Below are 25,508 nucleotides of genomic sequence, written 5' to 3'. Positions count from 1 at the left end.
GCCGCTCCGCCCACTGTCTTACGCACGTGTGTCGAGAAATGTATTGATATATTTTCTATCTGTGTGGGGTTGTTTTTGTTTTTTGTTGTAATTTAAGGAAACGAATCTGTTGTTTTGCCGTCATGGATTTGGCCTCGAAGGACTCGTACATCCAGAAACTCGCCAGTAAAGTCATTCAGCGCGACCAGGAACCAAAGAAGAGGCCGTTCGGTGAGAAAAGCCTGCTGTTTTGGTTCCTTCACAGCTTAATAGTGCAGATTTATTATTGTTATTATTATGACGCAACCTGCACGATCACGGGTGCTGTAACGATGACTGTCGGGATAAATGCAACCACACACTAGATGTCTTTACATTTATGTTTCAAGATAATGGCTTTTAAAAATTAATTATAATTAGAATGCTTTATTTGATCTCTAAAATTGCCATGTTGAATTTGCAGTACATAGCAGTTCACTCAGTCTTGTTCCATCAGTTTATTGCACATATTGGTAACATGTTTTATATGTTGTGTGTACCTAATAGAATTCCAGTCAAATGTATTTGATTTTGACATTTGCATCCTCATTGGTCAAACTGAACCTTTTTATGAGGGGCTTGAATCTTGTTTTAGGCTCCTTGAGGTGCAGTGGATCAGTTATAAGGGGTATTGATGGTAATGTGGGATTTAAAAGCAAAAAACAAAGTCTCAGATAACTGCACCAGAAGAAACATACCTAAAATCAGCTGCTACTGTTTATTTTTGTGTTAAAAAGTGATGGAACAAACAGGTTTCTGGTGCTTTGGACTTTATCTTATGGCGTTAAATAAGGATTTAACCTTTACAGTGCTGATAACCAGGATATTGGTAGTACACATTGTTCTCTACAAATACTAATGATGAGACGTGTGTGTCTGTAGTTCCTTTCAAAGGTAGAAACGACAACGACCCTTCTAAGAAGAAGGCAAAAGGTAAAAACAAAGGCGGTAAAGACAATGCCGCTGCTGTGAAGACGTCCAAACCCCAACAGAAGCCGTCGGCGTCTCAGGAAAAACCTGCGGCAGCTAAAAACGGCGCCGCCAAGCCCGCTGGTGTGAACGGAGCGGCAGCAGAGAAACGTCAGGGTACGTTCAGGCCGCGTCTCCTCTGCGCAGAGCTAAAGGTCAACGTGATGCATTATAGGGAATTTCATGTTTCCATGGCAACATGTAGACGTATGAATGCACATGGAGTTATCCAGATTGACTATTAATAAACTGAAATGTGGGTTCTTCTAAAAAAAAAAGAAAAAAGTTTTATTATTTGTGACCAGTTGCAACATTTTGCTGTGTTTAAGTGACGCCGTTTCATGAAAATGAAAATGCATCGTTATAAAGTCTTTCTCCTATTTCCCACGGACCGGTTTCAAAAAGTTCCACCTTTTTAAGAGCCATTTTCAACAAGTTGTGCTTTTCGTTGGCTCCGAGCACCGCTGTCGTAAACGGATCCATGAAACGCAACCAACAGTTTGTGTTTTCACTTGAAAACAGTTTTGTTGCAACGCTCCACCTAGTGGTAGGACTCCAAATTACAATAAATACAATAAAGGAATCTGTTGGCTGTATTTCATGATTTTTTTTTTTTTTTTTTTTCAACAAACCACTTCCAGCTCTTGGCCAATAAGCTGTAGTGTGGAAACCTGTGCACGAATCAAATTCCCGTTCCCTTCTTCCTTCCCTTCAGGAGGAAACGTCTCCAGCTTCTCGACGGTCGACGTGTTACGCAGGAGGCTGCACGAGAAGATCGAGGAGTCCAGGGGGCAGGTAGACGCCGTTCTCTCAAAATCCTTAAAACGCACCCGAACACGCGCTGATCTCATTCCCTCCCCGCCGTCCGCCAGGGGGCGCCGAAGAACGCGCTGTCGGAGGAAGTGCAGGCGAAGCGGGCGAAGCGGAAGCTGGAGCGGGAGCGCAAGAAGAGGAAGAGGAAGGAGTTCGTGGCGCGCAAGCTGGCCGAGCAGAGCGGCCAAGAGATAAAAAGCGAGGTCGCCGAGACGCCGGAGGAGGAGCAAGCCCCGGCCCCGAGCAAGAGGGACGAGGCGGCCGTCATCTTCAACAAGGTGGAGACGGTGGAGGACCGGTACATGGACGGCGCGCTGAAGAGGAAGAGCCAGAAGCGGGGGGTCAAAGGTCAGATGGCGCCGCTGACGGGGAAGAACTACAAGCGGCTGCTCGGCCAGGTGGAGGCGCGCAAGGCCAAGCTGGAGGAGCTGAGGGAGAAGGACGAGGGGAAGGCCCAGGAGATGGAGACGAAGATGAAGTGGACCAACATGCTGTACAAGGCCGAGGGCCTGAAGATCAAGGACGACGAGGACCTGCTGCGGGCCTCGCTGAGGAGGAAGGAGAAGTGGCGCGTCCAGCGGAAGAAGAAGTGGGACCAGCGCAGCGACACCGTCGTGGAGAAGATGCAGCACCAGCAGGACAAGAGGAGGAGGAACCTCCAGAGGCAGAAGCGGGTCAAGTCGGAGAAGAAGAAGGAGAAGGCGCGGAAGAAGGGCCGCGTTCTGCCCGGGGACTTGAAAAAAGCTGCGCTTTGAAGCAAGAAAAACAAAAACAAAACAAAAAATCACAATATATTTTAATAAGTAAAATAAGCCTGTGATGTGATTTTACATTCTGGTTCTTGTTTAGCAGTAATGTGAAATTTTCCATGATCAATAATAAAAGGTAATAAAAAATACTAAAAAAGTTTTTTTGTCGGCCCTGAAACATGAATATTTCAAGATTTCGAATAGAACAAATGCAGCTCAGAGGGACGGAGGTGAAGACATGACTAAAGAAACACGGAAAGTGGACCCGAAGTTTTGCTGGTGTGGATTTAAATTTGAACTTTTCCTGCTGCTTTGTGTTGAGATTTCTTAAAAGTTCTAAAAAAATTAAAAATTAAAAATTATCATCTGATCTCAAAGATCCAGGTTGTGAAAAACTATTTTAAGTGTGAAATGACATCTAAGGATTTGGAGAAAACCTTGTTTGGTGGCAAAGTTTAACAGAAGAGACTAAAGATTCCTCGTTCACCCTGAAACACTGTCGGTGGCCTCTTTTATTTTGTGAAATGCCAGACAGGAAAGCTTTGATATCAGATGCAGAACGTAAAAAAAAACATTCAGAAGTGGTGGGTTTTTTCTCTCCAATGTGACCCGAACTCCAGTTTTGAAACTAAAGAGGAAACATTTAACGTGCCTTTAGTGCACATTTGTTTTGACAATTCTGCAGCTATAAAATCAAAATAAATCATAAAAGGTTTAAAAAAAAAAAACCCGAAGGGAATTGTTATTGTATCATCAGTTTAAACAGGCAGGTTCTTGGTCAAAAGTGATTTTGTTTCTCAACTGGGAAATGGAACCTTCCCAATTTCCGATTTCTTTCTTTCTTCTGATGATTAATTGTATTTATGATATTCATCTATTTAAAAAAAAATTGTCAATCCAAGAGATTTCTACCAACTTTCAGAGATATCTACTCACTTCAGTTGATTTTACAGTCTTTTTTCCCTTTCCTTTTTATCTTAATTATTTAAATCTACTAAATAAAGAGCATTGCAAAGCCAGAGGGTGATTCATTTTTTAAAATTCTTTTAGTGAACCTTTATTTTACCATGAAAAAAATCCTAATTAATATTAAAAATCTCTTTTTCAAGACTGTCCAGGCCGCAGTATGTTAAGGCTCCGGACAAAATGGGCAAAAAAACATATAGGAAAACATAAGCAAAATTTCAATACATCAAAAAACATGCAAATTTGTTAAAGATCAAAATACAAGTTGACCACAAATTAAAATTTAATTCTCTTGATTTCTCTGTTCTGTGCACAAATTGCACAATAAAGCTGTGTCTGTCATCAATTTATGCATTAAACAGTATGATTTAAAGTTGTTTTTTTTTATTTTACAAAGTTGGTTGTGACAAAAATTAAGGAATGTATTTTTTATTTTGAACATTAAAAAGACAATATCAAGAAAGGCAAACAATGGAAGCTTAACATACTCAAAAATATGCCTTTGACTGCATTTGTTGGTTGTTGTTTTTTTTAAACGTTTTCCACTCATGAACTTAAATGTATTGCATTCACATGACCAAAAATTTTTTACTTTACTTTTTGTTTTGAATCAATTCAGAAACAAAAAAACTGAAACAAAATTAATAAAATTTCAATGGTTTTCTGGATTAAAAAATCGGTTCTGTTTTTCTGAATTAATTACACAATTATCTCCTGTTATTTTATTAATGTTATTAGTGCTTCAGTAAATAACCACAAAACAAAATAAACTGGTAAATAAACGTGATGTGAAAGCACTTATTGAACGCCATCTCCCTCATATTCCTTATTTTTCCCTGAATCAAAATTCACAAAATTACGCTAAATTCTGACAGTTGAGTTTTTATGAGTTGATTAGAAGTGCGCCCCCTGGTGGATTGGCGCGCCTCTCCGGTTTTTTCCTCGCTCCGCCCACACAGGAAGCAGAAAAAAAACACCGAAGAGGTTAAAGGGAAGCTGCAAGAACTTGTAAAGTCCTCGGCAACCGAGTCGAAGTGAGAAAAACCCGCTCAGAGACGCTCATGGAGCCGCTTTCTGCGTCCTGACACCATGATCCGCCCATAGACGGGAATGATCCGCAACCTGGCGCTCAATCTCCCCGCAATCCGTCACAATATATTTACAAACCATCCAAAGGTGAGGAACGATCATCTTTATGGAAGCATGCATTTGTGTATTTTTTTGAATTCATTAAAAAAAACAACAACAACGTTTTATTTTGTCATATTCCCTCCAGTTAACCATGTCCAGGCAGCTTCACGCGCGCAGGACGGAGGGCGTCGATAAGAACGTGTGGTGAGAATAAATCCTCATTTAAAGAAATCAAAACCAAAAGGCATGAGTGGGGAAAAAAACTAGGCTGCGGGTCGGATTTAACACGATTCGTCTCATAATTGATGACGGAATTGAGAGAATTCTAACGTGCACGCGTCAGTGCGCGTTATTGCTGTGCGTTCGGTCGACTGTCTCAGAAGCAGGTGATTCTGATCACGTGATTGGAGGAAGAAAAGACGCGAAGCGGGTCCAGTTTGGACTAAAGTCCTTTCTATTTATAATTAAACTGGCTCCAGTTGCAGACATGTCATGTAAACTGGGTTAGTCTCCCTTTAATATTTCTTTACACATTAATTCCTCTCACTTTTTCTCCCCACACTTTAAGTAGTCGTTAAAAAAAAATATAAAATTGTAACTTTTTTTAACTTGATAAAGTAAATGTAAAAGCCAACCCACAGTGGAAGCATGAGACAGTCAGAAGAACGGGCTTTGTTTCCGGGGAACAGTATTTTTCTTTTTTTTATTATTATTATTTTGTATTTTGTATTTTTTTTTTTAATTGCGGGAGGATTTAAAGAAATGTCAGTAAAACAATCACAATAAGCGATTGCAAGATGCTGGGTAATTTCCTTTTTTGCAGTTGAAATTGTGTGAACAGTTATAGATTCTTTTGTTTTTGTTTTGTTTACATTTGCTGCTCATTTCCTCCATAATAATGTATCATTTGAATTAAAAAAAACAAAACAACAGTCTTAAGCTGCACTCCTTCTCCAGAAGATGGATCGGTTCTTATGCATCTCCTGTACCTTTCGTCTGAATCCCACATGTTCTACTTGTACTCGTGCTTCTGTTGCATAAATCCTGCGCCGTGGTTCCGCAAAAGGGTGGAGTTCACGCAGCTCGCGGCGGATTACGACGCGGTGAACCTCGGCCAGGGGTTCCCTGACTTCTCCCCTCCGGAGTTCGTGAAGGAGGCTTTCTGTCGGGCCGTCAGCGGCGGGCCGTCGATGCACCAGTACACCCGGGCCTTTGTGAGTTCCCCCACCCCCTGCACGTTTCTCATAAATCCAAGCTCGTGGTCGTTTAAAAAAATGTGTTTGATTCCCCGTGTTTTGCCTCCTTTTTGCGCAGGGGCATCCGCCCCTTGTCAGAAACCTGGCGAAGTTCTTCAGTCGGATTGTGGGACGGGACATCGACCCGTTTGAAGACGTCCTGGTGACCGTCGGGGCGTACCAGGCGCTTTTCAGCACCTTCCAGGCACTGGTCAATGAGGGAGACGAGGTACGCAGGTCATGATTTTTTTTTTTATTCAATAAATTAATAACTATAGGCAAATTTCAGTATTTGTGGTCAACTCTATGCTTCAACCTTTAAGCCTTTTACTTGCATAAAGTAAAGAAATCAGGGTTTTTTGTTGTTGTTTTTCTTAAAATACATGTTGTCTATCAATAAATACCACTGAAAAATTATTCCCGTTAAATTTGTCTGCATTTTTATGTGCCTGCAGCCACATTCAGGTCATGCTCATCCCACGCGTGCCTGATCTTTTATAAAATGTGGCACCATTTCGAATTGATTTTTGGAACAAGGTGTGCACAATGTTTTCACAGTGTATCGACAGGTGGAATCTCCGTATTGCCAAAATAAATTGCGTTTCCATGCATTTGTTTCTAACGCATCGAGCCAATGAGGGGGAGCCTTGCGTTGACAATTACTTGGATTTCATTTAATTACTTCACTTGTTGGTTTACATTAGTTTATTAGTTATTTCATACCCGATGGCAACAAGGTAATAAGCATTAAAATGACCAAAATTGCATATTTACTACTGTTGGTGGTAAATTAACTAAAAAAAACAACACGGTCCAGTCACTATTAAGATCCTATATAGTTATTTGTATTTATTATAGCTCATTTTGTTATGGTGAAGGCTCCGTATTGAACATATTTTTCTTTGCTTCACATTTCAACAGAGAACCCGGTTTCTGAAAAATAAGAACAAAAAAAGAAACTATGGCTTTGTGACGTAAATAACGCGTTTCAGGTAATAATCGTGGAACCGTTCTTCGACTGCTACCAGCCGATGGTGGCGATGAGCGGGGGAAAGGCGGTGTACGTGCCGCTGAGGCCGGTGAGTAGTGGAACGCACCTCTGTCTTTTCCTTGACTTCCTCGGAAAACTGTTTTTTCTTCTTCTTCTTCTTGGATCTTGAGAAGGCAACACATGCTTTTATTAGCTCACGACTGGACTACGTTACCCCAGCGCTGTCGTCTCTCCACTGGCTTCCAGTTCGTTTCAGAATTGATTTTAAACTTCTGTTTGTGTTTTTTAAGGCCATCAATGGCCTGGGTCCCTCTTACCTGTCTGATATTTTAACTCTACGTGACCCTGGCAGGGCCCTGCGTTCTTCAGGTCAGCTTCTTTTAGACATTCCAAGGTGGAGATATAAACAGTGGGGTGATGATCTTTTGCTGTTGCTGCTCCCAGACTGTGGAACAAACTGCCCCCCCCGACATTCGCACCACTACTGATCTCAGCATTTTTAAATCAAAGCTGAAAACCTTTTTTTTTTTTTTTTTTTTTTTTTTTTTTTTTTTTTTTAGGTTTGCTTTTAACTCTTGTCTAGGGCAGTGTATTTATTCTGTATGCTCTGTTTTGCACCTCCCACAGTCAGCACCTGTGTTTTATGTATTATTGTTGTGTTTGTTTCTTAATGCATTGTTTTTATAGCTTTGCTGTAAAGCAGTTTGGGTACCACTGGGTTATTGTAAAGGGCTATACAAATAAAATTTGATTGATTGATTGATTGATTGATTTTTTGATTCTTCTTCTTGTACGTGTTGTTTGCGATGGACGCAGAGAGAGGGCGGCGCCGTCCTGTCCAGCGGCGACTGGGTTCTCTCTGCCGAGGAGCTGGCCGCCAAAATCACTCCGCGCACTAAAGCCGTCGTCATCAACACCCCCAACAACCCGCTGGGAAAGGTGAGGCGTGCGACGCACGGCCTTCGCCATTGCCGGTCGAAACCGTCGACTTGTGAGGAGTCGCATCACGCAAACATGCTTTTTTTTTTCCCCACCCTATTCCCCCAGGTTTATAAAACCGAGGAGCTTCAGATGATCGCGGACCTGTGCATCAAGCACGACCTGCTGTGCGTCAGCGACGAGGTGTACGAGTGGCTGACGTACGACGGGGCGAAGCACGTGAAGATCGGTGGGAAAACGCGGTTGGGATCTCCGGCGCGGCGCGCACGGCTGGCTTCGCCGTGACTCGATGCGTTTTGTTTCCGTGACAGCCAGCCTGCCCGGGATGTGGGAGAGGACCGTGACGGTGGGCAGCGGCGGGAAGACGTTCAGCGCCACCGGCTGGAAGGTAACGGGCAGATAAAGTCGAGGGGCGCCAAACATCCGTCCTGTCTCCTTGCCGAGCCACCTTTCCTTAAACCTCCTGGGTGACGGCACAGGGTTAAGGAAAGGTGTTAGGAGACTTTGTAAAGGAGTTAAGGAAAGGTGTCAGGAGACTTTGTAAAGGAGTTAAGGAAAGGTGTCAGGAGACTTCCTATAGGAGTTAAGGAAAGGTGTCAGGAGACTTCCTATAGGAGTTAAGGAAAGGTGTAAGGAGACTTCCTAAAGGAGTTAAGGAAAGGTGTCGGGAGACTTCCTAAAGGAGTTAGGAAAGGTGTCGGGAGACTTCCTAAAGGAGTTAGGAAAGGTGTCGGGAGACTTCCTAAAGGAGTTAGGAAAGGTGTCGGGAGACTTCCTAAAGGAGTTGGGAAAGGTGTCGGGAGACTTCCTAAAGGAGTTGGGAAAGGTGTCGGGAGACTTCCTAAAGGAGTTGGGAAAGGTGTCGGGAGACTTCCTAAAGGAGTTGGGAAAGGTGTCGGGAGACTTCCTAAAGGAGTTGGGAAAGGTGTCGGGAGACTTCCTAAAGGAGTTGGGAAAGGTGTCGGGAGACTTCCTAAAGGAGTTAGGGAAGGTGTCGAGACTTCCTAAAGGAGTTAGGGAAGGTGTCGAGACTTCCTAAAGGAGTTAGGGAAGGTGTCGAGACTTCCTGAAGGAGTTAGGGAAGGTGTCGAGACTTCCTGAAGGAGTTAAGGGAAGGTGTCGAGACTTCCTGAAGGAGTTAAGGGAAGGTGTCGGGAGACTTCCTGAAGGAGTTAAGGGAAGGTGTCGGGAGACTTCCTGAAGGAGTTAAGGAAAGGTGTCGGGAGACTCCCTAAAGGAGTTAAGGAAAGGTGTCGGGAGACTCCCTAAAGGAGTTAAGGAAAGGTGTCAAGAGACTCCCTGAAGGAGTTAAGGATAGGTGTCAGGAGACTTCCTGAAGGAGTTAAAGAAAGGTGCTAGGAGACTTCCCAATGGAGTTAAGGATAGGTGTCAGGAGACTTCCCAATGGAGTTAGGAAAGGTGTCGGGAGACTTCCTAAAGGAGTTAAGGAAAGCGGACAGGAGGGACTATTAGGACGCAGCCTGTTTCCTCTCTGCTGCACAGTTCTGTGTCACTCTGATTTCTTTGACTGGTTAGGTTGGCTGGGCGATTGGTTCTGGAAACATCCTCAAGCACTTGAAAATCATCCACCAGAACTCGGTGTACCACTGTCCAACTGCTGCTCAGGTAAACACATCCTATAGTAATAATAATATTATTATAGCAACTGTAAGACCTACATTGAACGAATGCCAGAGATTTTATGTTGCACTTTTATGCAACTTTTGTGCACTAAAGCAAATAAGATGACCAACTAAACACCTCCAGTTAGACAAGAGAAGTAAGATGAGCAGCATCTCTAATAAGAAAAATGGGAAACAAGGACAAAAAAAGGGAAATTATGCTTATATAAATAAATGTGAGTATATACATTTTATGTTCATAATAATGTGTGTTTTTATTGTAAATTATTCTTAGTTTTTCTTGTTAATAATTCAGAACACGTATGTATAACACTCTTATTTAGTATTTGTAATATCTATTATTATTACTTTTTTTGTGACGGCTGAATGTGAGAAAGTGTTGTCTGGTTTTAAATTACAAATTAATAACGAGGTGTATATTTGAAAAAAAATCAGAAGAAGAATCAGGGAGACGGCGTCTTCTTAAAGGCTGAATTATTTTGAGAAGGATCTTATGAAGGTTACAAAAAGTTGCACGGAGGTTCACGGGTCAAAGACGGACTGCAAAAAAATTTCCGCATCGTTCTTTAAGAGACAACACACGAGACACCACACGGCCACACGGTGGCTTGACAGTATTCGACTGACGATGCATACACTTGACTTTAAATGTGTTTCCTGAGCAGGAGGCAGTGGCTCAGGGATTTGAGAGGGAGTACAAAGTGTTCGGGACTCCGGAGAGCTACTTCCAGCAGCTGCCGGCGGCGCTCCACCACAAGAGGAAGAAGCTGGCGTCGTGCCTGCAGAGCGTGGGTCTGCAGCCCGTCATGCCCGAGGGAGGCTATTTCATGATTGCCGACATCTCGTCCGTCGGTGAGCCACGGAGATCTTAACAAAATCTTGTACACTTGTGCAGATTAAAATCTCTCGTTTTTTTTTTTTTTTTTTTTTTTCTTGATGTGACAGCGGTGGATTTCAATGACCAGAGCGCCGAGGATGAACCACGTGACTTCAGATTTGTTCGATGGCTCGTCAAAGAGAAGGTAAATATAACGATTCGCATTTCCTGACGCATCCAATTTGTGATGTTTTGGGAAAATTAGTTGGTTTCACAGTATTAAAGTCACTCTTATGCACATTGAAGCGTCATTCAAGATTAAAAACAAAAATCAACTGCATGCATGTAAAATTAGACATAAATCAGTCATTTGTATTAAATTAACTGCTGTCGTTCTTGTAAAAATCTTGCGGTAAATGTTCCTTAACATTTGTAGAGTTAACATCCTTCATCGGAGCCTTTTTTTTTTTCTTTTCTCAGCGTTTGGCTACAATCCCGGTCTCTGCGTTCTACAGCCCAGAGCACAGCAAGGAGTTTGACAAATACATCCGCTTCTGTTTTGTCAAGGTAAACTCATCCCGGGTTCAAATTTGAAGTCGCTTCTTTTTGAGTCCTGCGACTGAAACTTGTTCTGTCCAATAGGAGGACGCCACACTGGACGCTGCTGCGGACATCTTGAAAAAGTGGAGTCAAAGAGAGTAAAGTGAACAAAACGTGACGCGTTATTTCATCAATCCATCCACTTTTTTTTTTTTTATTTTACAGTTATTTTAACTACTTTGGTCCACGTCCCTCCTGATGTGTCTCTACATGGATCAAGTACTTTGTTTTTTGTTTCGGTCAAATGATATCCCTCCACTGCACTTCACGTTTCACCTGCAAATACAACTGTTCTCATTTATATTCAGTGTTTGATTAAAATAAAGATTTTTAAATGATTCATTTGTGTGTATTCGTCTTAATTTAGTGTCTTATTTAAGTCTTCATATAAGCAGTGCGAATCAAAGAAATGTACTATAAATATATATAATTTCAAATTGTTTAATAGAAAGAATTTAATTGAATACAATTTTTCTAGAATTTAATTAAATGTATTTTTTCTAGAATTTAATTGAATAAAATTTTTCTAGAATTTAATTGAATTATATTTTTTTTCTAGAATTTACTTGAATTACTTTTTCCTAGAATTTACTTGAATTACTTTTTTCAAGAATTTAGTTGAATTACATTTTTCGAGAATTTAGTTGAATTACATTTTTCTAGAATTTAATTTGACTATTTTATTTTGTTATGCGCCTGGATGTGTCACGTGAACACCCACGTGCTTGACCCGGAAGTCAATAGTCTTCACGTGCTCACAGTAAGAGACGATGTCTGCAGCATTGAAGAGACCAAACGTAGCGTCTCCTCAGGTATTTTCTCACCAATTTCACACTAACATGACAGTGTTTCTTCATCCCCCCCCCTCCTTGTAATCCTCTGGGTGTGTTTTTTGTTTTTTTTACAGTCTGAGGAGCGCGTGGACTGGAGGAAAAAAAAAGCAGAAAGTGAGTAAACAACGGAAGTTAGCAACATTAGCTTTTAGCTGCACACGAACGGCTGTTTGACATTTCCTAAATTATGACGTTACTTTATTTGAGTTAAAGGTCTAAACTTCAGCGGTGATGAATGTGAACATTTTGAGCAAAGGGAAACTGTGTGCCACACGTATTTCTGGCTGAATTTGGTGGAAATGTCCGTACAATTAATGGTTATGTGTAATAAATCACATCGCAGTAGTGTTTAATTCAGATTTCATTGTGTGGCTTGATCAAATGAAACAGCTCAGTGTTTTTTTTTTTTACACATATGGCGAATTTGCTTAATTTTACCCTCCCAATGTGTTGTTTTGAAAAATTATATTCGGAAATTGTGCAATTTGACATCAATTGAAACAATAAATAATATAATCCATATTGACAGTGAGCAATATTTTGATGGACAGTTCATCAAAATACATGCACCGGTGATTTTATCGTGATATTATGCCCTTAATGCAAGGCAAATATGTTTCTATAGCCTAATTCAGAGCAAAGGGCAATTCACAGTGCTTTACAAGGAAATCTAGAAAATACATTAAATGGGAAGATAAGGAATGTTGTTTTAATCTATTATGAAACTTCTAAAGCCATCACAAACAATTTCTCCTCGGGGTTGACAAAGTATTTCTATTCTATTCTAATAAAAGCATAAAAAGGAAGTAAACATTTTATTAAGATGCATTAAACAAGCCCATATGAGAACTATTTAAGCCCGAGAACATTAAAACAGTCAGATTTTCAAGTGGATCCTTGGACTCGCAGGCAGCCAGTGCGGAGATTGAAGCTCAGTTGTGATCTGCTTCACCCTCTTTGTGTTGTGATTTATTTTATTTTTTTTACTGAGACTTATAAACACACCACCATAATCCATCTTGCCAAAAATAAATGCATAAACAAGTTCTCATTTTGTTATGGTCTTAATGTGGCTACTGAATTTTAGTCCATGTTTACACTCAGATTTCTGGCTTGATGTGGAGTCAAGATGGGGGATGACTTTAAACATTCCTTCTTTGGGGCCAAAAACAATTACGACTTCGTCATAGTTTGACCATAATCGAAAAACTACGAGCCAATATTTACTCCTCTCAGGTGTCGGGATTGTTTTCAGAGCTAATCCCGACATTTTTGCATCTATGCTTGCTGACGAACTGCATATCGCCAAGAGCAAGTTGGCTGTTTATTTGATTTTCCTGCTTTTGTCACCGATTCCCCATCAAACAACAGTAAAGGAGGCGAAGAAGCAAAGAAAAGAGGCCAAGTTGGGGCCTTCTTCTTGTTTTTCCTTCTCCGCCTCTTCTCTCGCTTTCTGCTTTTCCAACTGGTTGATCAACTTGGCCTCTTTTCTTTGCTTCTTCGCCTCCTTTACTGTTGTTTGATGGGAATCGGTGACAAAAGCAGGAAAATCAAATAAACAGCCAACTTGCTCTTGGCGATATGCAGTTCGTCAGCAAGCATAGATGCAAAAATGTCGGGATTAGCTCTGAAAACAATCCCGACACCTGAGAGGAGTAAATATTGGCTCGTAGTTTTTCGATTATGGTCAAACTATGACGAAAGTCATCGTGTTTGAAGAGCAAGGCGAGGACGTCAGGTGAGTTTTTAATGAGCAGGCACGTTCAGAAAGATGTCTCTTACCCTCGAGATCCTCGGCAACGCGAGGTGTTTGTGCTTGCAGGAGTGTTGAAGGAGACTTTACAGGTGTTGGGAAGAAGGGACACGCTTGTCTTCAGCTTGCCAGAATACTTCAGTATCTTGAATGTCCACAGTAAGTTTAAAAAAAGAAAAAGAAATGACTTTCTCGCCATTACCGGCGTTACAAAATCCACTTCACGAGCGATAAATCACACCTTTGCTTCTTCGCCAGGTATCTGCGAAAGTGGTTCTTCCCAAAGCATCCGGACCTACAGTATGCAGGTAATCCTGGTTTTATTCAAATGCTTTTAGTAGCAACCAGAGAGTCCCAAGTGTGCCTCGTCTCCGGAGACGACCGCGGACCTCAAAACCCCAAAACGTGTTCAAATCCAGTCTGGACCGTACCTGAGAATGATGCTTAAAATCTATGATTCTCCTGGAATTTCCCTGAAGTGTATTTTCTCTTATCAAAGGAATTTTTTTTTTTCTGAAAATACTAACTTTGCTGATTCAAAGACACAAAGGGCAGTTTCGCGTTTCCACGACGACAGACTGCCAGATCCCGATCGACGTTGCATAAATGGGCGTCTCTGTTTCTGTCAGGACTCCTTAACCCGCTGGACAGTCCTCACCACATGAGGATCGACGAGGAGTCTGAATATCGGGAGGGGATTGTTCTGGATCGACCCGCGAAACAAGGAAAAGGCTCGTTGGTCAACTGTGGGATGAGAAAGGTGAGTCTGACACTTTCCATCGGCAAATTCTTCCAATCTGAAAGTGCCACAAATTACATATTTATAATTTTATCTGTTTTTGAAGTTGAGTCGTGGGATAATTCCAGTTTTAACTGCAATTTTTATCATTTAAAAAAAATGGTTTATTTAAACTTGATATTGGTACTTTTTTTTTTTTTTTGGGTGGGAAAAAAAAGCTTCATTGCTGCGAAACATTGACCTGGATGATTTCGTCACATAATGAAGTGAAAGTTGCCGCCACATTGATGATCAATCAATCAAGCAAACTTTATTTGTATAGCCCTTTACAATCACCCAGTGGTATCCACAGTGCTTTACAACAAAACTATAAAAACAATACATTAAGAAATAAATACGAGAATAATACATAAAAACAATAAATAAAACACAGGTGCTGACTGGGAGGTGTGGCGGTGCTGCAGGTTGGTGGAAGCCTTCTAGAACTTCATAAAAACGGAGCATACAGAATAAAATACACTGCCCTAGACAGAGTTAAAAGCCAACTTCAAAAAGTGGGTTTTCAGCTTTGATTTAAAATGATGATGAAATAAAAAAATTGTGAATAAATGAGGGGAAATTCAACAGAATAATGAAAAACGGAGGGTGACGCCAGACGTGTGCTTTTATTGTGTAGCTCACTGCTGATGAAGACATTTTGGATCCAAAGTTTCCTCAGGGTTTGTTTTCGCCCATTTATATTTCCGAACCTTACAACAATGACGGCTCTGATATTCATGTCCTGGTTTGTATTTATTTGAAAATTCAAAGTGGATTTTATGAAGCTGGGTTGGTTTAAAACTCTCCTTTTTTTTTCTCTCTCTCTTCATCATCCTGGATCGTTCTGTGACTGTTTCTCTCCTCTGAAGCGAGACAAGACGATCTTTCCTTTTTCCAGAATTCCCTTATGCACCGGGGCACCACTTGTAGTTTGACATCAGCCTCATCGTCCTGCTGCCCGTTGCAGTGACGTATACATTTTAAACGCCAGTCAAGACACATTATAGGCCAATATAGTTCAAAGAAACTCTTAATAAAAAAAAAAGACTAAATTCATGTCATTTAAAATCTCCTTTTAAAAAGAATTCATGACTTTTTGTGTGTTGAAGCGTCAACCAGGTGCAGATCGAAGAAGCTCTCCTATGATTTATGTGGTTCCCCTCGATGTATTTTTGGTGAAAGCAGGAAGTTGTGTAGTAAATGTGTGCGTTAGCATTGCCAGTGCAGCGCCTTTCTGTTTCTTCTGCTTACTTGAAACCAGTCTTCAAATTACATGTGCTTGTGATCCGACACGGCATCATTGTCAAAAGTGCTTTTACAAGGGCTTAATTCAGTTTCTATATATTCCGTGGAAAATCAGGACGTCATATTTCTATATGAAAGGAAAAAGTGACCTCAGATCCCCTCTGAACAAAAGAGGTTTGGAGTTTTTCCTCCTCCTTCAGACGGCGAACGACTTGTCAACCTCGTATTAGATTTCAGAACGTGTCATTTCATCCAAAGACCCCCCCGTCCTCCCCCGTCCCCACAAAAGGAAACCACTTCCTGTCTGTTGCAACTGTCAGGAGCACCTGTGTCCATCTGCTCCTCCAGGAGGTTCGTATTGATAAACAGCTGCAGGCTGGACTTCGAGTGACCGTGCACCTCAACAAGACGCAGACTCAAGGTACTTTTCTCACATCATATTAACATAAAAAATTTTTTTTATTTTAATAACATGGTCTCGTTCGGGTTTTTTTCATTCAGTATGTGTCTTTTCTTCCCTGGACAGAAAGCAAAGTGAGTAAAGGAGTAGTCGTGGCTCCTCACGTCCCCAGAACGGAGGGCGGACTCTACTGGGGCTACAACGTCCGCCTGGCGTCCTGCTTCAGTAGGTTTCCTCCTCCTCCTCCTCCTCCTCCTCCTCCTCCTCCCTCCTTAATCTTTCCCACTCGCCCCAAAAATGGACCTTGGTGTTTGTGTTGCTCCCCACACCCCCCCGGTGGCACGGAGGTCACTCTCTTGCCACGTCTTGTCAAACGCAGGCGCCGTTTTCACGGAGGGTCCGTTCAAAGAAGGCTACGACGCCACGATCGGCACGTCGGAGCGCGGCAGCGACCTGGACCGGGCGACGCTCTCGCCGTTCAAGTGCGTTTACGCTAAATCGATACACCGGGCTCTCCTTGAGCTCGTTTTAATATCGGCATGCTTATCGTGCTAAATTTGATAGCGTTTAAAAACATTAAGATGTATATATATATTTGGATTTTTTTTTTAGGCATCTCTTGGTGGTTTTCGGAGGTCTTCAGGGCCTGGAGGCCAGCGTGGACGCCGACCAAAACCTGGACGAGACGGATCCCAGTGTTTTATTTGACCTTTACCTCAACACGTGCCCGGGTCAGGGCAGCAGGACTATTCGCACTGAGGTGAGCACAAAGACAAGAAAAGAAAAGAAATCTGCAAGTACCATCTCACAACCTCGCCGGTTTCTGTGACTCACCGTTTTTTTTTTTTTTTCTCCCGACAGGAAGCCATCTTAATCACCATGGCAGGACTGAGGCAGAAGATCACAGCTGCCTTTTCAGACGTTTCCAGCTGCTCGTTGGAGAATCGGTGATTAAAAAAAAAAAAAAAAAAAAAAAAAAAATCGGCGTAGAGCTGGTGATTTACCGCGAGGCACTTCCTCGTCTCTGAACTGGATTGTTCTTCGTCTTTACCTCAGACTGAATGAACAAGATTGTTTGAGTGAAGCTGTTGGGAAGTTTTGTCAGATTCGCTCCCAAATCATGAAAGTAATTTTATTTAACACACAAATGCTGTCCACATGCCTTTTGTTGTTGTTTTGTTTTTTCCATTAAAAAATAATGTGAACATGGACAACTAATTCGAACATCTGAGTTTGGTGTTTCTCAGCAGGTGGTTCTGTTCAGGCTTGTTTCAGCAACGTAAAACCGGCCTCTAATCCAGTCCCGCCAATCAAATCCCCAAAAACTTTAAACCAAAGCATTGCTTTTATTTATTTATTTAATAAAAAAAAAAAAAAGAAGCATAGTGGATGCAACCTAACCTTCATTAAAATTGGCTTTATGTTGTCATTTTCAGTAGTGACTTGTTTGGTTTTTGCGTATTTATAAACATTTTCATCGTGTGCTCTGCGCCACAACAAAGACAAACACGAAAAGTTTATATTAGTTTGACCCACTTGAGATGAAATTGGGCTGCATGTGTTCTACACCCTGACCTTAACACTTCCATCGTCTTCCCCAAATGCAACAAGTACTTCACCATGTTTTTTTTTAAATGATCTGTGGTGCATTTTTGTGAATCGGTTAGAGAAACTACAGCAGTCCTATAACTTTTAAATGTTTTTAATCATTTGCATTTATAAGCCTCTGTTCTGTTTTTTCCCCCTCTTTTAAAAAAAAAAAAATACAAATGTAAAAGCACTTGGAGGACAGTATTAATGACGATGTTTTGACCGGATGTTCTTCCTGAAGCGACCCTGGAACTCGAGCCAAGAATGTTCCGACACGAGCCGCTTCCTCTTGAGACGTATTATATAATTAAATATATCAGGCTGCAGCTGGTTGACCTTAACTGCCTTGTATCCAGTATCAAATCTTCAATACCTTGTAGAATTGAGCAGCCAGATCCACTTCCTCCGCGGCGTACATCATTTCTTTTCCTTTTCCTCTCGGGGTTGGTTAAATTGTAAGCTTACGTCCACCGGCTTTACCCATAAATACGTAGTATTCAGGCTCCTCTTGCGTCGGGGAGCCCCGAGAATGATCCGCGGTTTAAAAATAAACTCGACGGCATTAGTAATTCGAGCTGTCGGCTTACTAAATTCCTTGGTTGTAATGTAGTGCAACAGTCTAAAAGTGTTTCCTTCCTCGGGAGTATTGACGAGTCGTCAGCCTTCCTCGCTTCACCTGAAGCTGAAATGTATTCGTAGCATTCCTGAAACTTGATTTTAGTTTAGCTAGACTTGAAATGTGAGTATTGTAAAATAGATCTATTGCCTCGTATTCGTATATTTCGTATCGCTTTTCTCTGTTGAATCAACAAAAACTATACAACTTGTTTTTATGTTTATTACCATAAAGCTTTTTTTTATTTATTTTTTCCCCCCCAGAATGTCTGCAGCACCAAGTAACGTAAACTGTACAGTACTAAGAGCTGGCATTGAATGTTTTATATTAAATATTTTCCATAATTCATCCCTATTTTTAGTGTCTTTTTGCTCAAAGTACTCAAAGCCTCCACCCGAATCCCAGCCGCAGGGTGGCGATGCCTGGTCAAAAGAAGCAATAGCTGCTGGTGTTAAAAAAAAATAAATAAATAAATAAAATAAATTTTCATGATGTTTTGCAAAAAAAAAAAAAAATATATATATATTTTTTTTTTTTAAACAGTCCATTAAATCTGAAAATTTGCAGAATGCACTTTCGAAAGATTTGAATTTGCCATCATTTCTAATCACGCCATCACTACGAACTGCCGGATCTGTACGCGACGCCTCTTAAAGGTACAGTGTATTGGTTTTAGGTGACGCCACTCTTGTGCTCTGGGTGGCAGTAGAGTTCCTCTGAGTTTTTGCGGTAGTTCTGAAACTCAAACGTCATTCTTGTGTCGGAATCGGCTGCTTTTTCTGTTCTAGTCCTAAAAACACGCGCGCACACACAAAAAACCACCTGATACTCGCTGCGCCATCTCGTAGTGCAAAGTGGCGTATTGCAAAACGAGCCACGGTCGCTGTTTGCTTGTTAACTTTGGTAGATTTTCCTGCTAGAGTCTGATCATTATTCTTAGAAATTAACATAGTATACTTAAAAAAAAAAAATTGTTTACTTTTAAATAACTATGTATGATTATTTCTGGTTCAGGAACTTACCAAAGTTGGATTTTAAAATCTCTCCGGTCACATACTGTGTCATAAGGCCCCGATATTGATTGCTTGTATGTTGGATTGAAACGCTGACGTCAATCTGCTGTACGGAGTGGCGTTTGTCGTCGTGTCTAATTGGAGATGCCGCTGATGTAACCACAACTACAATCCCAATACATATTAACAAAAATATAAACATGTAAAAAAACAACAAATAATTAATAAATCAATTTACTCCTATATTCACAAAAGCTCTTGTCCGATGGCTTCGGCGAGTCAATGGTGGGACACGCGGAGATATTCCACGTCTGCTCTCTCGCCTCTCGGGGGAGCCCGTTTTCCTGAAAGCGTGCCGCCGTGACGCTTTCAGAAGTCCGCCGGCGCGGCGAGATTCAGAAGTCCAGCGTTCATTCGGGCTCTTTCAGGCGATTGGTCCTTTCACGCGTTCCTTTCACCACTTGGGATGGAGGAAGGTGATGTTGTACTGCTTGGCCCAGCGCGCAAACACCTGTTTCTCCGTGATGAAGCGATGGTGGTTTCCTCTCCGCCCGCTCTCGTTCTGTATGTACGTTAGACATTCGTCGGAGCCCCTGGGCTTGTAGTAGTGGTACGGCAACTTCTTGGACCCGGGCTTTTTTCTGCGGGACAGTTTAGAGGTGATCGATTAATGAACGCTTGTTCTGTCACGTGTGTGTGTGTGTGTGTGTGTGTGTGTGTGTGTGTGTGTGTGTGTGTGTGTGTGTGTGTGTGTGTGTGTGTGTGTGTGTGTGTGTGTGTGTGTGTGTGTGTGTGTGTGTGTGTGTGTGTGTGTGTGTGTGTGTGTGTGTGTGTGTGTGTGTGTGTGTGTGTGACAAGAGGTTTTGCAACACTTGTACCGTCATTTTCGGACTACTGAGAGCACTCATGGAATTTAAAATGGGAAAAAAAAAGAAAGGTCGGAGTTACGTGATGCACCTGAACGCATCACCCATTTATCAGGAAGCTCGTTAACCTGTTAAAATCCATAAATTAGCTGTGTCTTTGTTTAATCCTCACAGTTCAAAGCATTGGGGGGGGGTAGCATTACGGTCCACGATGCTAAAAATGCTTTTTAAATTTAATGGTTATATAGAGGTTCTATAATCCAGCGAAACAACCAACACAATAGTAAAAAAGTTATGAGTTTGGGGAAAAAAAACATGCATAAGCAATGTTTTGGTTGTGTTTTTTTAGATAATTTGACTGCATTTTGCACCAGAAAGTGTCATTGAAATTAGCTGTATGTGGATTTAGTAGGTTTGTATTTGTACCGTAATTTCCGGACTACTGAGAGCACTCATCGAATTTAAAATGAAAAAAAAAAAAGAAAAGAATGGTCGCAGTTACGTGATGCACCTGAACGCATCACCCATTTACCAGGAAGCAGGAAATCCATAAATTTGCTTAATCCACAAGAATGGTCTTGTAGAATGGTCGCAGTTACGTGATGCACCTGAACGCATCACCCATTTACCAGGAAGCAGGAAATCCATAAATTAGCTTAATCCACACAGTTTAAAGCATGTGGGGGGGGTAGCATTACGGTACACTGCGCTACAACGACAAAAAAAAAAACCCTTTTTAAATTTAAAGGTTATTCTGGCACTATTTTAGCCGTCCAGCACACTCGGGATGAAATCAAGCCTGTTGGCGGCTCCTGAGCTTAAAGTGCGTTTAAACGATGACGGGCCGACTGTTCTACTGACCCGCAGTGGTTGGGCGGAACCATCCCGTACACCTTGATGTTATCGCAGACCTCGATGGCGATGACCATCGTGAACCAGCCCGTGCTCAACCACGAGTGCGACTGTTGCCTGAAGAAGAAACGACAAACAAGCGCGACATTTCACCCTGGATGCGATCGGGAACGCGACATCCCCCCTCCCCCGTCTCCACTCACCTGTCTCGGCCCGTCTCCCTGTGGAAGAGATTGTCGAATCTGCGCATCTTGTTGGGCGCGACGCTGAAGCACGACAGGTTAGCGTAGGTCATGCCGACCCTCTGGATCAGCCGGTTCAGCGTGCCCTTGGCGTCCTTCCCGAACTTGTTCGGCGGCCCCCAGAAGATGACGGCGGCGTTGGCGTCCACGTGGCGCAGGAAGTCGTTGGGCCGGCGGACCACCCTGAACACGCTGGAGTGGGCCACGACCCTCAGCGTGGTGCGGTTCCCCACGTCGGGCTCGAAGCCCAGCGTGGGCGCGTCGTTCATGCGGATCACGCACTCGGCGCGGTCGATGTCCTCGCCGGCTCCACTGCCCAGGACGTGGCTGGAGCTCGTCACCAGGGCGCAGTTGTGGCACAGCAGGGTCATATTCTGAGAGTTTAAAAAAAAAAAGAAAACGACCAACGTTAGGGGGGGATGATCAATCGAGTCGATTTAATAAAAAGGGTTTCAGTGATAAATGTTCACAGCTTTGATTTTGCTGGTTTAAAATGCAACAACAGAGACTGGGAAAGACCAAAACAGGCTTTTTGACAGGAAACGCAAACGTCATAATAATCAAAAAACTATTAAGACATAGACATTTTGATTCACTCTATAATCCCTTGTTTATTTTCTACATGTGATGCAAAATAAAGTTTATGCCTTATTTTTTTGACAATTAGACTAAATACTTTTTTGACGTTATCTGCTTCTTCTATACTTTTACACTTCAGTTTATCATTTTTTTCATACCTTAAATTATAACTGTGGTTAAAAAAAAACCTAAAGTAACCAAATCAGATTAGAATTTTTTATTATTTTTTTTTATAAATTTGGAATTGTTTTTCAGTATAACCAAAGAGACCATTCATAAGGACAAGACCCAATGAACTTACATGAATTTATCAAAGAAAAATAGGGCAAAAATGTGTTATATAGATCACTAAATAAATAAAATTATTACACCATTATCGGGAAAAATATTTTTGCCCGCCCCATAATGTGATATTTTAAAAGTTTTTTTTATGTTTTTGGACTCCATCGACCAGTTTTTTTTTTTTTACATTTCTGGTTTTACTACAGTTTATTTATAACAGTCCAGGTCGTCATTACGTAACGGGCTCCAACAAGGCTGCCAAGTGAGGATAACAATGTCCTCACTGTGTGAGCTTCCTGTTGATGAGGAAAACGCCTCATTGGTGCTTTCTCATTTCGCACGCCTGCAGCAGTCGAAACATTGCATTTAAAAAAACAAACAAACAAGCAAAGTAACTTTTATTTTAAGCAAACAGAAGTTATGCTCAAGTGCAAGCTTTCCTTAACTGACTATCTTCACCATACGAGAGCTTCTGTGATTATCAGCGCCTCAGAGCCGTCGCCATGGCGACGTACTTGCATCATTATCGGCTATTATGTCCTTGTAAACAACTTTATCCCGAAGCCGTTCGGTGTGTGTGTGTGTCTGTGTGTGTGTTCAACTTCATTTTAAGAATCGCGAGCGATCCATCCCCGAAGGAAGAAACAAAAGATGAAAGACTGTGACTTTGTGCGGCTCGTTCAGTCGGACGTCCCAGCAATTCTGACAGCTCGCCTCCATTTTCGCACCGTTTGAGTGGCGGATCTCTTTGGGGACTATTTTAAATAATCTACGTCTTACATAAACTGCAGCTGCTCTCCGAAAGTTATTACCATGGAATCGGTTGTTTCGCGGCTTCAACTTGGCTTTGTAAAGTTAAGAGGACATTTAGGTCCTGCTTTCACGCCAAAATGCAAAAATATTTGTTGCGCCTTGGCTGTGTATTTACGTTAAAATAGTGCTGGAAAACGGCTCTTCCTGAAGGAAATGCAGTTCATATCCTCACGGAAAGTCTCCTGTCATCCATGTTGTTGATGCTTAAAGCGCATTACTCTCTGCCGTGTGTGTGGTGTCATCACAAAGAAACAAAAAACTGCACCCTCTGGTTGCCCAAAATGAAAACTACCTTTCTTTTTTAGTGTTTTTTTAGTGTCATTTTCATGTAAACGAATACTTTTCTTCAAAGAAAATGCAAAGGTTAGGCCTTTTCACCTGAACAGTTGTCGTGAAAATGCTCCCCTGCATCACCCGCTGCCCGAAACGCTCAGCGAAACCGTAATTATCTCTCTTCTCCTCATGAAAACAGAAGCGCTCTCGGCACACGATGACTGACTTCCTGTTTGTTTCCGACACGTTTTTCCGTTTGCGGCGTTGATGCGTGTGGCTAACGTCTACATCCTCCCGACCTGAATTATTCAGTCAGAGCTCAGCCTAACCCCGAGTCAACGGGCGGCGTTGCATCCTAATGGTCGTAAGAGCGCGAGGCTCGAGTGCCGCCTAACCTTGTTCCCGTGAACCGGGACGTATCCATCTTTCCCAGACCACTTCTTCAGGTCGGTGGCCTTGATGGTGTGGTTCGTCGCCACGTGGAACGGAGCGTAGACCGGGTCGTTGATGTTGTTGGAGCCGTACAGGATGAGGAGCGTCATCAGGATGAAGATGGCGGCGAAAATGGCCACCCTGTGGCTCTGTTGACCCTGCGTCGGGAAAGACAGCTTTGTGAATACATGCAATGCTTGTCGTCTCTATTGTGGCGTCGTGGGAGAAGTTGAAGTCCTAGTGAAATGAAAATTCCACCTCCAAAACACTCTGGCTGTCGCTTCTAGGGACATTTTTTTATGCTAACTGGCCCGAGGGTAAAATGTTAAAACACGGCAATCTGCGAGAAAATAGCCGATAAACAGCGCTATTTTCGCTGCTCTGCAGCGCGTCTGACAATAATAGAGTGACATCACGAGTTGTGCACACGCCCAAGTTGTGTTTACATTATGGAGGATCACAGTTTTGACAACAAAGAGGCTGAATTTAACCATATTTCATCATCATCGGGCGTTTCAAATCCAGTGATTGATGAAGAAAACACAGAAGGGTCGTTCTGCCATTGGTGACCCCGTTTTGAACATGTTTGAGGAAGCAGAAGACGGTTCGTCCTCGTCTCCTCGGCCTCAGCAGCCACCAGTTTTCATCGCGGCTTTGAGGCGTCCTGACTTTTGGTGGAACACGTCGAAGCGCTTTTCCGACTGTGCGGAATCACCGAAGATGAGTCCAGGTATTACTTGATCGCCTACTAGCCGCTCGAGCTAGCCGCTCCCGCCGCCCGTGCTAGCCGCTCCCGCCGCCCGTGCTCCTTTTCTCCTCTCTCGGGTCTCTTCCAGGCTCAATCTTTCGTCAAGGCTCATAAAACGCCGACTATAACTTCAAAACACTGTAAAAACGTCGATATTTAAGAGGGAAACAACGCAAGCCAATATAAACACAACAGATCGAGATCTGCACAACTCTTGACGTCACGAAGAAGAAGGATTCCCCCGACTTCCTCGGCTGGAGATTCAAAATTCTAATAAATTTTGTTACGCAACAACAGTGGTGGGGCAGAGTCGGAGAAACCTTGTAAGTAGTACCCCAACTATCGTTTTTTGCAAAGTAGTGTTTTACATTTCACTAGGCCTTTAAAAGTGGTCCAGTGAGAACATTGGGAACAAAGCGTCCACTTTTCCGTCCTCTTCCTGCCACAGTGGAAACCGAGGTTCCCCGCAGTCGACGATCAATAACCTGTCGGCTTTAACTGAGCGCCGAGACACTAATGCTTAACCGAGCGACTTGGCTGCTGTACGAGGGAGTTGAGTGACGCTGTCGCTTTTTTTTATCTCAATAGATACGGTCAAAATCGCATATCGGTGTAACTTTTGAAGTCTTCTTCCATTTTGTGGATAATCGTCCTCCGTCTCTTGTCGTCTTTCCAGTCTCCCTCACTGCATCTCCGATCTTCCTTCATTGATCTACCACTTTTCCAGCCCCCCCCCCCGCACAGATTTCCTCTCTCCTCCCATACACCGACCAAACTGTCCATCATGATCTGCCCCTTGAGTGAACCGATTCCCTACCCTGTCCATTACACTCACTCGCCAGCGGAAACCTCACCCTCCTCACATCCTGCAGTATTCTGATCGACGCCACTCTTTCTAATCTAATCAACAAGAACAACAGCAAGAACAACGTGCCTGGTGCACGTGCAACAGCGATAATAAATCGGAATTAATATTATTATTATGATTGACAGTATTAATTATTGTGTCCCTTCTGGCCACAGAGCAGAAGCTTAAAGCACAAAAACAAACAAAATATGGCCAGAGATAAAAAAAAACAAAAAAAAACACTGTGATATGGGGGGAAAGCATATCAATGTCCATCACAAATAAAAATCTCATGGCTAATATTCGATTCTTCGATTCGATTGTTTTTCAATTTGCAGTTGTGTTTTTTCATTTGTGTTGTGTTTTTCAATTTGCAGTTGTGTTTTTCAATTTGTTGTTGTGTTTAATGATTTGCTGTTGTGGTTTGCACTTCAGGGCCACCGTAATATATGCTGATGGAGGTACAGCTCTTTAT

The 25,508-nt window shown here is 42.3% G+C and overlaps 4 protein-coding genes across 4 annotated transcripts in view; 3 read left to right on the top strand and 1 right to left on the bottom strand.

The window, feature by feature from the left end:
- The first annotated feature begins 18 nt into the window (after positions 1 to 18).
- Positions 19 to 2,664, top strand: surf6 (surfeit 6). Its single transcript, XM_080510336.1, has 4 exons — positions 19 to 210; positions 901 to 1,104; positions 1,703 to 1,782; positions 1,860 to 2,664. The coding sequence occupies exons 1-4, from the start codon at positions 123 to 125 to the stop codon at positions 2,553 to 2,555; spliced, it is 1,068 nt and encodes a 355-aa protein (XP_080366462.1). The 5' UTR covers positions 19 to 122; the 3' UTR covers positions 2,556 to 2,664.
- Positions 2,665 to 4,505: 1,841 nt separating this feature from the next.
- kyat1 (kynurenine aminotransferase 1) lies at positions 4,506 to 11,210 on the top strand. The gene is made up of 13 exons (XM_080510037.1): positions 4,506 to 4,691; positions 4,792 to 4,850; positions 5,713 to 5,860; positions 5,961 to 6,110; positions 6,874 to 6,960; positions 7,689 to 7,811; positions 7,920 to 8,040; positions 8,123 to 8,199; positions 9,348 to 9,437; positions 10,120 to 10,306; positions 10,400 to 10,476; positions 10,752 to 10,838; positions 10,914 to 11,210. Exons 1-13 carry the CDS (start codon positions 4,626 to 4,628, stop codon positions 10,971 to 10,973), a joined length of 1,332 nt encoding a protein of 443 aa, XP_080366163.1. The 5' UTR covers positions 4,506 to 4,625; the 3' UTR covers positions 10,974 to 11,210.
- Positions 11,211 to 13,398: 2,188 nt separating this feature from the next.
- Positions 13,399 to 25,508, top strand: part of spout1 (SPOUT domain containing methyltransferase 1) — a gene marked incomplete at its 5' end in the record, with an annotated part of 16,662 nt that continues 4,552 nt past the window's right edge. Inside the window, 9 exons of the mRNA XM_080509879.1 lie at positions 13,399 to 13,442; positions 13,527 to 13,616; positions 13,716 to 13,765; positions 14,087 to 14,217; positions 15,829 to 15,901; positions 16,007 to 16,105; positions 16,260 to 16,362; positions 16,493 to 16,640; positions 16,742 to 16,827. Of these exons, the coding sequence (XP_080366005.1) occupies positions 13,399 to 13,442; positions 13,527 to 13,616; positions 13,716 to 13,765; positions 14,087 to 14,217; positions 15,829 to 15,901; positions 16,007 to 16,105; positions 16,260 to 16,362; positions 16,493 to 16,640; positions 16,742 to 16,827 (824 nt within the window). The remainder of the gene's footprint in view (positions 13,443 to 13,526; positions 13,617 to 13,715; positions 13,766 to 14,086; positions 14,218 to 15,828; positions 15,902 to 16,006; positions 16,106 to 16,259; positions 16,363 to 16,492; positions 16,641 to 16,741; positions 16,828 to 25,508) is intronic.
- st6galnac6 (ST6 (alpha-N-acetyl-neuraminyl-2,3-beta-galactosyl-1,3)-N-acetylgalactosaminide alpha-2,6-sialyltransferase 6) overlaps positions 17,567 to 25,508 on the bottom strand; it is a 9,505-nt gene continuing 1,563 nt past the window's right edge. The window contains exons 3-6 of the mRNA XM_080510039.1: positions 23,402 to 23,596; positions 21,021 to 21,433; positions 20,827 to 20,934; positions 17,567 to 19,740 (exon numbers count right to left, since the gene is read on the bottom strand). Coding sequence (XP_080366165.1) covers positions 19,554 to 19,740; positions 20,827 to 20,934; positions 21,021 to 21,433; positions 23,402 to 23,596 — 903 coding nt within the window. The 3' untranslated portion in view covers positions 17,567 to 19,553. The remainder of the gene's footprint in view (positions 19,741 to 20,826; positions 20,935 to 21,020; positions 21,434 to 23,401; positions 23,597 to 25,508) is intronic.

This window comes from Blennius ocellaris (assembly GCF_963422515.1).
Source record: "Blennius ocellaris genome assembly, chromosome: 15".
In the NCBI taxonomy this organism is placed as follows: Eukaryota; Metazoa; Chordata; class Actinopteri; order Blenniiformes; family Blenniidae; genus Blennius; species Blennius ocellaris.
The sequence above is the reverse complement of the archived record's forward strand: the minus strand, read 5'-3'. Positions and strand labels throughout refer to the sequence as shown.